Below are 12,736 nucleotides of genomic sequence, written 5' to 3'. Positions count from 1 at the left end.
GGTTTAGGGTTAGGTTTACGATAAGGGTTAGGGATTAGGTTTAAGGTTAGGTGTAAGGTTAGGGTTAGGATTACGGTTACGTTTAGGGTTAGTGTAAGGGTAAGGGTTAGGGTTAGGGTAGGGGTTAGGGTAAGGGTAATGGTTAGGGTTAGGGGTAGGGTCAGGGTAAGGCTTAAGGTTAGTGTTAGTGTAAGTTTACGGGTTAGGGTTAGGGTTAGGGTTATGTGTTAGGGTAAGGGTTAGTGTTAAGGTTAGGTTTAGGGTTAGGGTTAGAGTAAGGTTAGGGTTAGGGAAAGGGTTAGGTTTAGGTTTACGGTTAGGGTTAGGTTATGGGTAAGGGTTAGGGTTGGGGTTAAGGTTAGGGTTAGGGTTAGGGTAAGGGTAAGTGTTAGGTTAGGGTTAGGGTTAGGGTTAGGGTAAGGGTTAGGGTTAGTCTTAGGGTAAGGGTTAGTTCTAGGGTTAGGGTAAGGGTTAGGGTTAGGTTTAGGTTTATGGTTAGGTTAAGGGTCAGGATTAGGTTTAGAGTTAGGGTTACGGTTAGGGAAAGGGTAATGGGTAGGGTTAGGGTTAGGGTTAAGGTTAGGGTAAGTGTTAGGGTTAGGGTTAGGGTTAGCATTTAGGTTAGGGTTGGGGGTTGTGGTTAGGTTTTGGGGTAGGTTTAGGGTTAGGGTTAGGGTAAGGGTAAGGGTAATGGTTTGGGTTAGGGATAGGGTAAGGTTTAGGGTTCGGTTTAGGGTTAGGTTTAGGGTTAGGTTTAGGGTAAGGGTTAGGGTTAGGGTTAGGGTTAAGTTTAGGGTTAGGGTTAGGGTTAAGGTTAGGGTTAGGTTTATGATTAGGGTTAGGGTAAGTATAAGTGTTAGGGTTAGGGTTAGTGTTAGGTAAAGGGTAAGGGTTAGGGTAAGGTTTAGGGTTAGGGTTTGAGTTAGGTTAAGGGTTAGGGTTAGGGTTAGGGTTAGCATTAAGGTTAGGGTTAGGGTAAGGGTAGGGTTAGGGTTAGGGTTAGGGTTACGGTTAGGTTTAGGGTTAGGGTTAGAGTAAGGGTTAGGCTTAGGTAAAGGGTTAGGGTTAGGTTTAGGGTTCGGGTTAGGGTATGGGTAAGGGTAGGGTTAGAGTTAAGGTTAGGGTTAAGTTAAGGTTAGGGTTATGGTTAGGGTAAGGGTAAGGTTTAGGTTAGGGTTAAGGTTAGGGTTAGGGTAAGGGTTAGAGTTAGGTTTAGGGATAGGGTTGGGGTTAGGGTTAAGGTAAGGGTTAGGATTAGGCTTAGGGTAAGGGTTAGTGCTAGGGTTAGGGTTAGAGTTAGGGTTAGGGCAAGTGTTAGGTAAGGGTTAGGGTTAGGGTTAGGTTTAGGGTTGGGGTTAAGTTTAGGGTTGGGGTTAGAGCAAGGGTAAGGTTTAGGGTTAGGTTTAGGGTTAGGGTAAGTGTTATGGTTAGGGTTAGGGTTAGGGTTAGGGTAAGGGTTATGGTTAGGGTTAGGGTTGGGGGTTAGGGTTAGGGTTAGGGTTAGGTTTAGGTTTAGGGTTAGGGTAAGGGTAAGGGTTTGGTTTAGGGTTAGGTATAGGGTTAGGGTTAGGTTTAGGGGTAGGGTTAGGTAAGGGTAAGGGTTAGGGTTAGGGTTAGGGTTAGGGTAAAGGTAAGGGTTAGGGTTATGGTAAGGGTAAGGGTTAGGGTTAGGTTAAATTTTTGGTTACATTTAGGGGTTAGGGTTAGGGTTAGGTTTAGGTTAAGGGTTAGGTTTAGGGTTAGGGTTAGTGTAAGGGTACGGGTTACGTTTAGGTTTAGGTGTTAGAGTAAGTGTTAGGGTTATGGTTAGGTTTAGGGTTAGGGTTAGGGTTAGGGTTATGGTTAGGGTTAAGGTTAGGTTTAGGGTTAGGGTTAGTGTAAGGGTACGGGTTAGGGTTAGGTTTAGGGTTAGGGTTAAGTTTAGTGTTAGGGTTAGGGTTAAGGTTATGGTTAGGTTTAGGGTTAGGGTTATGGTAAGGGTAAGGGTTAGGGTTAGGGTTAGGTAAAGGGTAAGGGTTAGGGTTAGGCTTAGGTTTAGTGTTAGTGTTAGGATTAGGGTTAGGTGTTAGGTTTAGGGTTAGGTATAGGGTAAGAGTTAGGGTTAGGGGTTCGGGTAGTGTTAGGGTTAGGTTAAGAGTTAGGTTTAGGGTTAGGTTTAGGGTTAGGATAAGGGTTAGGATTAGGGTTAGGGTTAGGGTTAGTGTAAGGGTATATGTTAGTGTTAGGTTTAGGGTTAGGGTTAGGGTAAGGGGTAGGTTTAGGGTTAGGGATAGGTTTAGGGTTTGGATTAGGTTTAGGGTTAGAATTATGGTAAGGATAAAGGTTAGGGTTAGGGTTAGGGTAAGGGTTAGGGTTAGAGTTAGGGGTTACGGTTAGGGTTAGGTTTAGCGTTAGTGTTAGGGTTAGGATAAGGGTAAGGTTTAGGGTTAGGGATAGGGTTAGGGTTTGGGTTAGGTTTAGGGTTAGAATTATGGTAAGGATAAGGGTTAGGGTTAGGGTTAGGGTTAAGTTTAAGGTTAGTGTTAGTGTTAGGGTAAGGGTAAGGGCTAGGTAAGGGTTAGGGTTAGGGTAAGTGTTAGGGTTAGGGTTAGGGTTAGGGTAAGGGTCAGGGTTAGGTTTAGGGTTAGGGTGAGGGTAAGGGTTATGGTTAGGGTTAGGGTTAGGGCTAGGTTAAGGTTTACGGTTAGGGTAAGGGTTAGGGTTAGTTTTAGGGTTCGGGTTCGGGTTAGGGTAAGATTTAGGGTTACGGTTAGGGTTAGGGTAAGGGTTAGTATTAGGGTTAGTTTTAGGGTTAGGGTTAGGGTAAGTGTTAGGGTAAGGGTTAGGGTTAGGGTTAGGTTTAGGGTTGGTGTTAAGTTCAGGGTTGGGGTTAGGGTAGGGGTAGGGGTTAGGGTTAGGATTAGGGTTAGGGTAAGTGTTAGGGTTAAGGTTAGGGTTAGGGTAAGGGTAAGTGTTAGGGTTAGGATTAGGGTTAGGGGTTAGTGTTAGGTTTAGAGTTAGGTTTAGGTTTAGGGTTAGGTCAAGGGTAAAGGTGAGGGTTAGGTTTAGGGTTAGGGTTATGGTAAGGCTAATGGTTAGGGTTAGGGTTAGGGTTAGTGTAAGGGTACAGGTTAGGGTTAGAGTTAGGGTTAGGGTTAAGTTTAGGGTTAGGGATAGAATTAGGGTTTGGTTTAGGGTTAGGTTTAGGGTAAGGGTAAGGTTTAGGGTAAGGGTTAGGGTTAGGGTAAGGGTAAGGGTTAGGGTTAGGGTTAGGGGTCGGTTTAGGATTAGGATAAGGGTAAGGGTTAGGGTTAGGGTTAGAGTTAGGGTTAGGGTAAGGGTTAGGGTTAGGGTTAGGGATAGAATTAGGGTTTGGGTTAGGGTTAGGTTTAGGGTAAGGGTAAGGTTTAGGTTTAGGGTTAGGGTTAGGGTTAGGGTTAGGGTAAGGGTAAGGGTTAGGGTTAGGGTTAGGGGTCGGTTTAGGATTAGGATAAGGGTAAGGGTTAGGGTTAGGGTTAGAGTTAGGGTTAGGGTAAGGGTTAGGTTTAGGGTTAGGGTTAGGGTTAGGTCTAGGGTTAGGGTTAGGGTTAGGGTAAGGTTAAGGGTTAGGGTTAGGGTTAGGTTTAGGGTTAGGGTTAGGGTAAGGGTAAGTGTACGGTTAGGGTTAGGTTTTGTGTTGGGGTTAAGGTTAGGGTTAGGGTTTGGTTTAGGTTTTGGGTTAGGGTTAGGTTTAGGTTTAGGGTAAGGGTAAGGTTTAGGGTTAGGGTTAGGGTTAGGGTAAGGTTAAGGTTAGGGTTAGGGTTAGGATTAGGTTTAGGGTTAGGGTAAGGGTAAGGGTTAGGGTTAGGCTTAGGGTAAGGGTTAGTGTTAGGGTTAGGGTTAGGGGTATGGTTTGGTTTAGGGTTAGGTTTAGGATTAGGGTTAGGGGTTAGGTTTAGGGTTAGGATTGGGGTAAGGTTTAGGGTTAGGGGTTAGGGTTAGTGTTAGGGTTAGGTTAAGACTTAGGGTTAGGGTTATTGTTAGGATAAGGGTTAGGGTTACGGTTAGGGTTCGGGTAAGGTTTAGGGTTAGGGATAGGGTTAGGGTTTGGGTTAGGTTTAGGGTAAGAATTATGGTAAGGATAAGGGTTAGGGTTAGGTTTAGGGTTAGGGTTAGGGTTAAGGTTAAGGTTAGAGTTAGTGTTAGGGTAAGGGTAAGGGCAAGGTAAGGGTTAGGGTTAGGGTAAGTGTTAGGGTTAGGGTTAGGGTTAGGGTAAGGGTCAGGTTTAGGGTTAGGGTTAGGGTGAGGGTAAGGTTTAGGGTTAGGGTTAGGGTTATGGCTAGGTTAAGTTTGACGGTTAGGGTAAGAGTTAGGGTTAGGTTTAGGGTTCGGGTTCGGGTTAGGGTACGATTTAGGGTTTGGTTTAGGGTTAGGGTAAGGGTTAGTATTAGGGTTAGTTTTAGGGTTAGGGTTAGGGTAAGTGTTAGGGTAAGGGTTAGGGTTAGGTTTAGGTTTAGGGTTGGGGTTAAGTTCAGGGTTGGGGTTAGGCTAAGGGTAGGGGTTAGGGTTAGGATTAGGGTTAGGGTAAGTGTTAGGGTTAAGGTTAGGGTTAGGGTAAGGGTAAGTGTTAGGGTTAGGATTAGGGTTAGGGTTAGGGGTTAGTGTTAGGTTTAGAGTTAGGTTTAGGGTTAGGGTTAGGGCAAGGGTAAAGGTAAGCGTTAGGGTTAGGGTTAGGTTTAGGGTTAGGGTTAGGGTAAGTCTAATGGTTAGGGTTAGGGTTAGGGTTAGTGTAAGGGTAAGGGTTAGGGTTAGAGTTAGGGTTAGGGTTAGGTTTAAGTTTAGGGTTAGGGATAGAATTAGGGTTTGGGTTAGGGTTAGGTTTAGGGTAAGGGTAAGGTTTAAGGTTAGGGATAGGGTTACGGTAAGGGTAAAGATTAGGGTTAGGTTTAGGGTTCGGTTTAGGGTTAGGATAAGGGTAAGGTTAGGGTTAGATTTAGAGTTAGGGTTAGGGTAAGGGTTAGGGTTAGGGTTAGGGTTAGGTCTAGGCTTAGGGTTAGGTTTAGGGTAAGGTTAAGGGTTAGGGTTAGTGTTAGGTTTAGGGTTAGGGTTAGGGTAAGGGTAAGTGTAAGGTTAGGGTTAGGTTTTGTGTTGGGGTTAAGGTTAGGTTTAGGGTTTGGTTTAGGGTTTGGGTTAGGGTTAGGGTTAGGTTTAGGGTAAGGGTAAGGTTTAGGGTTAGGGTTAGGGTTAGGGTAAGGTTAAGGTTAGGGTTAGGGTTAGGATTAGGTTTAGGGTTAGGGTAAGGGTAAGGGTTAGGGTTAGGGTTACGGTAAGGGTTAGGGTTAAGGTTAGGGTTAGGGGTATGGTTTGGTTTAGGTTTAGGGTTAGGATTAGGGTTAGGGGTTAGGTTTAGGGTTAGGATTGAGGTAAGGTTTAGGGTTAGGGGTTAGGGTTAGTGTTAGGGTTAGGTTAAGACTTAGGGTTAGGTTTATTGTTAGGATAAGGGTTAGGGTTAGGGTTAGGTTTAGGGTTAGGGTAAGGTTTAGGGTGAGGGTTAGGGTTAGGTTTATGGTTGGGGTTAGGGTTAAGGTTAGTGTTAGGGTAAGGGTAAGGGTAAGGGTTAGGGTTAGGTTTAGGATTAGCGTTAGGGTTAGGTTAAGTGTAAGTGTTAGGGTTAGAGTTAGGGTTAGGGTTAGGGAAAGGGTAAGTGTTAGGGTTAGGGTTAGGGTAAGTGTAAGGTTTTGTGTTAGGGTTAGGGTTAGGGTTAGGGGTAGAGTTAGGGTTAGGGTTATGATTAGGGTTAGGGGTTAGGGTTAGGGTTAGGGATAGGGTAAGGATTAGGGTTAGGGTTAGGTTTAGGGTAAGGGTTAGGGCAAGGGTAAGTGTTAGGGTTAGGGTGAGGTTTAGGGTTAAGTTTAGGGTTAGGGTTAGGGTTAGGGTTAAGGTTAGGGTTAGGTTTAGGGTTATGGTTATGGTAAAGGTAAGTTTTAGGCTTAGGGTTAGTGTTAGGTAAAGGGTAAGGGTTAGGGTTAGGGTTAGAGTAAGGATTAGGGTTAGGGTTAGGGTTAGGGTAAGTGTTAGGGTTAGGGTTAGGCTTAGCATTAGGATTAGGGTTAGGCTAAGTGTAAGGGTTAGGGTTAGGGTTAGGGTTAGGGTAAGTGTTAGGGTTAGGCTTAGCATTAGGATTAGGGTTAGGGTAAGGGTAATGGTTAGGGTTAGGGTTAGGGTTAGTGTAAGGGTAAAGGATAGGGTTAGAGTTAGGGTTAGGGTAAGGGTTAAGTTTAGGGTTAGGGTTAGAATTAGGGTTTGGGTTAAGATTAGGTTTAGGGTAAGAGTAAGGTTTAGGGTTAGGGTTAGGGTTAGGGTTAGCGTAAGGGTTAGGGTTATGGTAAAGGTAAGGGTTAGGGTTAGGTTTAGGTTTATGGTTAGGGTTAGGGTAAGGGTTAGGGTAAATATTAGGGTTTGGGTTAGGGTTAGGGTAAGGGTAAGTGTTAGGGTTAGTGTTACGGTTAGGGGAAGGATTCTGGTTAGGTTTAGGGTTGGGGTAAGCGTTAGGGTTACGGTTAGGGTTAGCATTAAGGTTAGGGTTAGGGTAATTGTTAGGGTTAGGGTTAAGGTTACGGTAAGGGTTATGGGTTAGGCTTAGGTTTAGGTTTAGGGTTAGGGTAAGGGTAATGGTTAGGGGTAGGGTTAGTGTTAGTGTAAGGGTAAGGGTTAGGGTTAGAGTTAGGTTCAGGGTAGGGTTAAGTTTAGGGTTAGGGGTAGGATTAGGGTTTGGATTAGGGTTAGGTTTAGGGTATGGGTAAGATTTAGGGTTAGGGTTCAGGTTAGGGTTAGGGTTACAGTTAAGTTTGAGGTTAAAGTTAGGGTTAGGGTAAGGGTTAGGTTAGGTTTAGGGTAAGATTTAGTGTTGGGGTAAAGGTTTGTGTTAGGCTAAGGGTTAGTGTTAGGGTTAGGGTTAGGATTAGGGTTAGGTTTAGGGTTACGGTTAGGGTTAGGGTTAGGGTTAGGGTTAGGGTAAGGATATTTGTTAGGGTTAGGGTTTGGGTTATGGTTAGCATTAGGATAAGGGTAAGGGTTAGGGTTATGGTTAGGGTTAAGTTATGCGTAAGGGTTAGGGTTAGGTTTAGGGGAGGGAGTAGCATAACGGTAAGTGTTAGGGTTAGGGTTAGGTTTAGGGTTAGGGTAAGTGTAAGGGTTAGGGTTAGGGTTAGGGTTAGCGTTAGGGTAAGGGTGAGGGTTAGGTTTAGGGTTAGGTTTAGGGTTAGGTTTAGGATTAGGGTAAGGGTAAGGGTTAGGGTTAGGGTTAGTGTAATGGTTAGGGTTAGGGTTAGGGTAAGGGTTAGTGTTAGGGTTAGGGTTAGGGTTAGGGTTAGGGCAATTGTTAGGATAAAGGTTAGGGTTAGGGTTAGGTTTAGCGTTGGGGTTAAGTTTAGGGTTGGGGTTAGGGCAAGGGTAAGGGTTAGGGTTAGGGTTAGGGTTAGGGTAAGTGTTAGGGTTAGGTTTAGTGTTAGGGTTAGGGTTAGGGCAATTGTTAGGGTAAGGGTTAGTGTTCGATTTAGGGTTAGGTTTAGGGTTAGGGTTAGGGTAAGGGTAATTGTTTGGGTTAGGGTTAGGGTTAGGTTTAGGTTTAGGGTTAGGGTTAGGTTTAGGGTTAGGTTTAGGTAAGTGTAAGGGTTAGGGTCAGGGTTAGGCTAGGGTATGGATAAGGGTAAGAGTTAGGGTTAGGGTAAGGGTTAGATTTACGGTTAGGGTTAGGGGTTAGGGTTAGGGTTAGGTTTAGGTTTAGGGTTAGTGGTAGGGTTAGGATAAGGTTTAGGGTTAGGGTTAGGGCTAGGGTAAGGTTTAGGGTTAGGGTTAGGGTTAGGTTTACGGTTGCGGTTAAGGTTATGGTTAGGGTTAGGATAAAGATAACCGTAAGGGTTAGGGTTAGGTTTAGGATTAGGGTTAGGGTTAGGTTAAGGGTAAGTGTTAGGGTTAGGGTTATGGTTAGGGTTAGGGTTAGGTAAGGGTGAGTGTTATGGTTAGGGTTAGGGTAAGGATAAGGGTAAGGGTTAGGGTTAGGGTTAGGGTAGGGTTAGGGTTAGGGTTAGGGTTATGATTAGGGTTAGGGGTTAGGGTTAGGGTTAGGGTTAGGGATAGGTTAAGGTTTAGGGTTAGAGTTAGGTTTAGGGTTAGGTTTAGGGTTAAGGTTATGGTTAGGGTAAGTGTAAGGGTTAGGATTAAGGTTAGGGTTAGGGATAGGTTTAGGGTTAGGGTTAGGGTTAGGAGAAGTTTAATGCTTAGGGTTAGGGATAGGGTTAGGTTTACGGTTAGGATTAGGGTAAGGGTAAGGGTTAGGGTTAGGTTTAGGGTTAGGGTAAAGTTTAGGGTTAGGGTTAGGGTTAGGGTTAGGGTAAGTGTTAGGTTTAGGGTTAGCGTTAGGTTTAGGGTTAGGGTTAGTGTTAGGGCAATTGTTAGGGTAACGGTTACGGTTCGGGTTAGGGTTAGGTTTAGGGTTAAGGTTATGGTTATGGTTAGGGTAAGTGTAAGGGTTAGGGTTAATGTTGGAGGCTGCCTCAGGGTCTCTTAACTTGCTGTCTAAAACTTTTAATATGATAGCTTAGTAAAAAGTTTTAGGCCGCTTAATTTGTGCTATCTTTATTTACCGGTTGCTTTACTCCGTACCAGGAGACATCCTGACTGCTATCATAATTTATAAGTCACTCTGCTCTGTGTCAAGAAGCATCTGGACTGATATCTTGACAGTTAATTTAGAGACTATTCTGATTTACGCTAAGTGTTATCTCACAGGTCACTTGCTCCATCTCCTGTCTTCCCAAACCTCCTTTTCTTGCCTATAATGAATCTTGCAAAGTAAAAATTCTGCTGCGCTAGCCCCTGCTTTAGAGCCCTATATAAACCCCCTCTGACTTTCAATAAACAGACCTTGATCAGAGCACTGTCTTGGTCTCATTCTTTGTGTTTGTCTGTCCCACTCATTTAGGTATGATTCCCTCTCGGGTCTCAGTTGACTGAACCCCGCGGACCGGGGCAGATTGGCGCCCAACGTGGGGCTCGAGGCACGGGAACCCCGCCTAAAGCCGTCGCCACCGAAGGACTGCGCAGTCCAAGCTACCCCAAATTCAGAGGACGAGGAGTACCCGCCTGCGTCCGCTGCCAAGGTAGGAGAAGTTCGACGAATTGGGACAGAAACTTAGTAAGCAAGAGTTGTTTGTTCAAGGCTTAAAGGCTTCATTCAAAACACAAGGAACTTGGGTTAAAAAGAAAGATTCAAAGGCATTTTTCAAAGAATTATGTCCTTGGTTCCTCAAAGAGGGAACGATTAATGAGGTTAAATGGCAAAGAGTAGGGGACTGTTTAAATGATTAAGAAGATTCATGTTTTTATAAGAATTTTCATGTAATTATTGCAATTGTGGTCAAATAAGGAACATTTTCTGCTTGAAACTATAAATAGTGCATGCTTGGCCATGTGCACTGTAAATAGCCTTTACCAAAGGTGTTTGACAAGGAATTGTTTTTATGTAGATAAAATGATCATTGATCTTAAAGATTGCTTTTTTACAATTCCACTACACCCTGATGATATTTTGTTGGAGGCTCAGGACAGGCCAGATCTACTTTCTAAGGCCTTTCTTAACCTTGGTTTGCAAATAGCTCCTGATAAAGTCAAAGTAGTGTTGACTGCCTCCATACCCTTAGATATTCAATGGCTCAGGCCTTATTTAAAATTGCCTAATAATATCTTTTTGCCCTTCAATGATATTCTGCGAGGAGACTCTGACCCCTCCTCCCCCCGCAAGCTTACAGCAGGCTAACTTATTGCAGGCCTTGTGTCAGCTTGATGTGGACATCTCCTCCCAGTTAAAAGTTAGACCCTTAAAGAATCCACACAAGTCTCAGGTAAAACAGCAGGCCCCTCCCTTACTTGTCTTTCCAGTCACTTGCTCTCAGATTAAAATTACCCCAGAATGGCGAGAGCCAAAACAAGGAGGCAGGAACCCCGGAGCGGGATGAAGGAGAATCGGAAAATGACTCCCCTCGAGGAGATCAGACAGAACACTCTGATAATCAGAGTGAAGAGGAGTCAGAAAAAGAGGGAGGAAGAGGCCCCCGGTTAACCCTCAGAGCCCCAAATAATTATCAGCCTTTCAAATTTAAACAAATTAAAGAATTAAAGAACGCTGTTTCCTCCTACGGGCCGACTGCCCCTTTTACTCTGTCTTTGCTGGAGAGCTTGTGTTCACAATACCTCACTATTTACGACTGGGAAACCCTGGCAAAAGCAGTTCTTAGCAGAGGTCAATATCTCTCCTGGAAAGCTGATTATACAGAGAGGTGTCGGGAACAAGAAAATAGTAATATCCTTGAGCCAGGAACGGCTAAATGGACACTCAAGAAATTATTAGGACAGGCTCCCTATAACACCAATGAGCGGCAAGCCAGGTTTCCTCCTGGGTTGTTAGCACAAGTCCGGCTCGCCGCGCTGCAGGCCTGGAAAGCAATACCTTCCCCCGGCTCTATTTTTTCCTCCATTGCTAAAATTCGTCAGGGACCACAAGAGCCCTATAATGAGTTTGTGGGGAGGCTTACTGAAGCCGCTGAACGTATTTCTGGTAGGGATGAAACTGAGAGTGATTTTATTAAACACCTGGCTTATGAAAACGCCAACTCCGCCTGCCAAGCTGCGTTACGGCCTCATCGGCGTCTTAAGACTCTCTCTGACTATATAAAAATCTGCTCAGATGTAGACCCCACCTCCCGCAATATTGGCCTAGCTATCGGAGCGGCGCTCAAAGAGTTACACCCAGAAAAAAAGCGCCTGTGCTTTAAATGTAGCCAGGCTGGACATTTTGCTCGGGAGTGCCCCCAGCCCAAAACTATCAACTCAGCTCCAGGGAACTCCCCACAGCAGGGACAAATCCCACCCTTTTGTCCACGGTGTAAGAAGGGCAGACACTGGGTTTCCGAGAGCCACTCCAAGACAAATATTCAAGGAAAACCTTTAACTTCTGGGCCAGCGGGAAACTGCAGGAGGGGCCAGCCTCAGGGCCCCAATCAACCAACTTCTGGGGCAGTCAGATTTGTTCCCCCACAGCAGGCGGCCCTGCAGTGTCTCATCCCTCATACGGGCCACCCCAGGGAGTGCAGGACTTGACCTCTGTTCCTCCACCCATACATATTAACCCCTGAGGTGGGAACCCAGCTCCTATGCACCGGAGTGTTTGGGACCCTGCCGCCAAATGTATTTGGCCTTATTTTAGGAAGAGGCACCTCAGTTATTCAGGAACTTAATATTTCACCTGGCATAATTGATAATGATTACACAGGTGAGATAAAAATCATGGCCTCTGCACAGGACGGCCCTGTCTCTATTTATCTGGGACAGAAAATCGCTCAATTGGCTTTATTACCCCTAAATACTAATAACCCAAGCTTCTCAAAATCTAGAGAATCCTCTAATTTTGGCTCCTCCGATGCCTATTGGGTCCAGGCCATTACCCCTTCTAGACACCTATTACTTTTGGATACAGGAGCTGATGCCACCATTATTGCTCAAAATCAATGGCCAGTCACTTAGCCACTTACCCCCTCATTAACATATTTAAAAGGAATCGGCCAGTCTTCCAACCCTCTCCAGAGCTCAAAAGTTTTAACATGGGAGGATCAAGAAGGAAGTAAAGGCACAGTTCAGCCCTATGTAGTTCCAAATATCCCAGTTAACTTATGGGGGAGGGCTATTCTCTCTCAAATGAAGCTTTTTATGTGCAGGCCAAATGAGATTGTAACACAGCAAATACTTAGTCAAGGAATTCTTCCCGGCCAAGGGCTTGGAAAAGAAAAGCAAAGGCCTCCGGCCTAGAAACTGCTGCAGGCCCAGCTCCTGTGTGTAGCTGGCCTAGCAGCATCTTAGCAATTGGCATGCCCCCTTTTCTGGCCAGAGCCATTCAGCCGCTGCTTTTAAAGAGAACCTGCCCTATAATCTCTAGGGAGAGACAAGATATGGATGTTGTGATATTCTATGATGACTGCATTAGTTATGAAAAAATTGGCATAGAACTGCTCCCCCAATTCTAGAGGCCACAGTCTAATCGCATGGGGAGCAGTGGCCTATTGGCCGGAAAAACAATTGGAGCTACTAAAATTAATAAGGATCAGGCAAATACAAGTCTCAAATACAGGTTTCTTCATGGGAACCACCCAACCAGGGCTCCCAAGTCTTTCATCAATTCCTAATAATTTGTATATTTATGCTATTGAGATAAAAGATTGCTTTTTCTAGAAACAGTGGTTTTCCTTTAACAACCTTTTTTGTAAAAGATGCCCAGGTGAAAAGCAAAGGCCTCTGGAGGTAAGTAGAAATCGGCCGACCCCCTGTATGTCTGTGTTTTGTTTTGTTTTGTTTTTAAGAAAGTGCATTGCCGTCCTAAAACAGAGAGAAAAGAAGGCTGGACGCAGCAAGGTCTCTAAGGCCTGGGTGGTCAAGGGACGCCTTGACCCCCCTTCTGAGTTTCTTGCGGATAACAGGGCATGCCTGAGAGTCCCACCAGCAAGACATGTCTAAATCTAAAAACAGCTGTTTGGTGAAAACATTCATCTGAGCTCATGTTTTTGTGTTAAGTGTATCTGATTAAGTCCAATTTTCTTGTTGTATGTCAATGTCTGATTTTGTTTCAGAGCCTTTTGTAGGTAGGTTAGGATGGCCTCCGTCTGCCAGCTACCAGGGAATGGAAATCTCTCTCTGTCACTCTGGTAGTTTAAGGCCCAGCATGCCATCA

The 12,736-nt window shown here is 44.8% G+C and overlaps 1 protein-coding gene across 1 annotated transcript; it reads left to right on the top strand.

Moving 5' to 3' along the window:
- Positions 1-8,992: 8,992 nt before the first annotated feature.
- On the top strand, positions 8,993-11,115 carry LOC150041919 (endogenous retrovirus group K member 5 Gag polyprotein-like; the record flags this gene model as incomplete). Its single annotated transcript, XM_090325416.1, has 2 exons — positions 8,993-9,119; positions 9,928-11,115. Coding segments are annotated over 2 exons (1,315 nt in total), but the record flags the coding sequence as incomplete, so codon positions are not given.
- Between the last annotated feature and the right edge of the window lie 1,621 nt (positions 11,116-12,736).

Source organism: Megascapheus bottae, chromosome 38, assembly GCF_031878675.1.
Source record: "Megascapheus bottae isolate mThoBot1 chromosome 38, mThoBot2.hap1, whole genome shotgun sequence".
Lineage (NCBI taxonomy): Eukaryota > Metazoa > Chordata > Mammalia > Rodentia > Geomyidae > Megascapheus > Megascapheus bottae.
The sequence above is the reverse complement of the archived record's forward strand: the minus strand, read 5'-3'. Positions and strand labels throughout refer to the sequence as shown.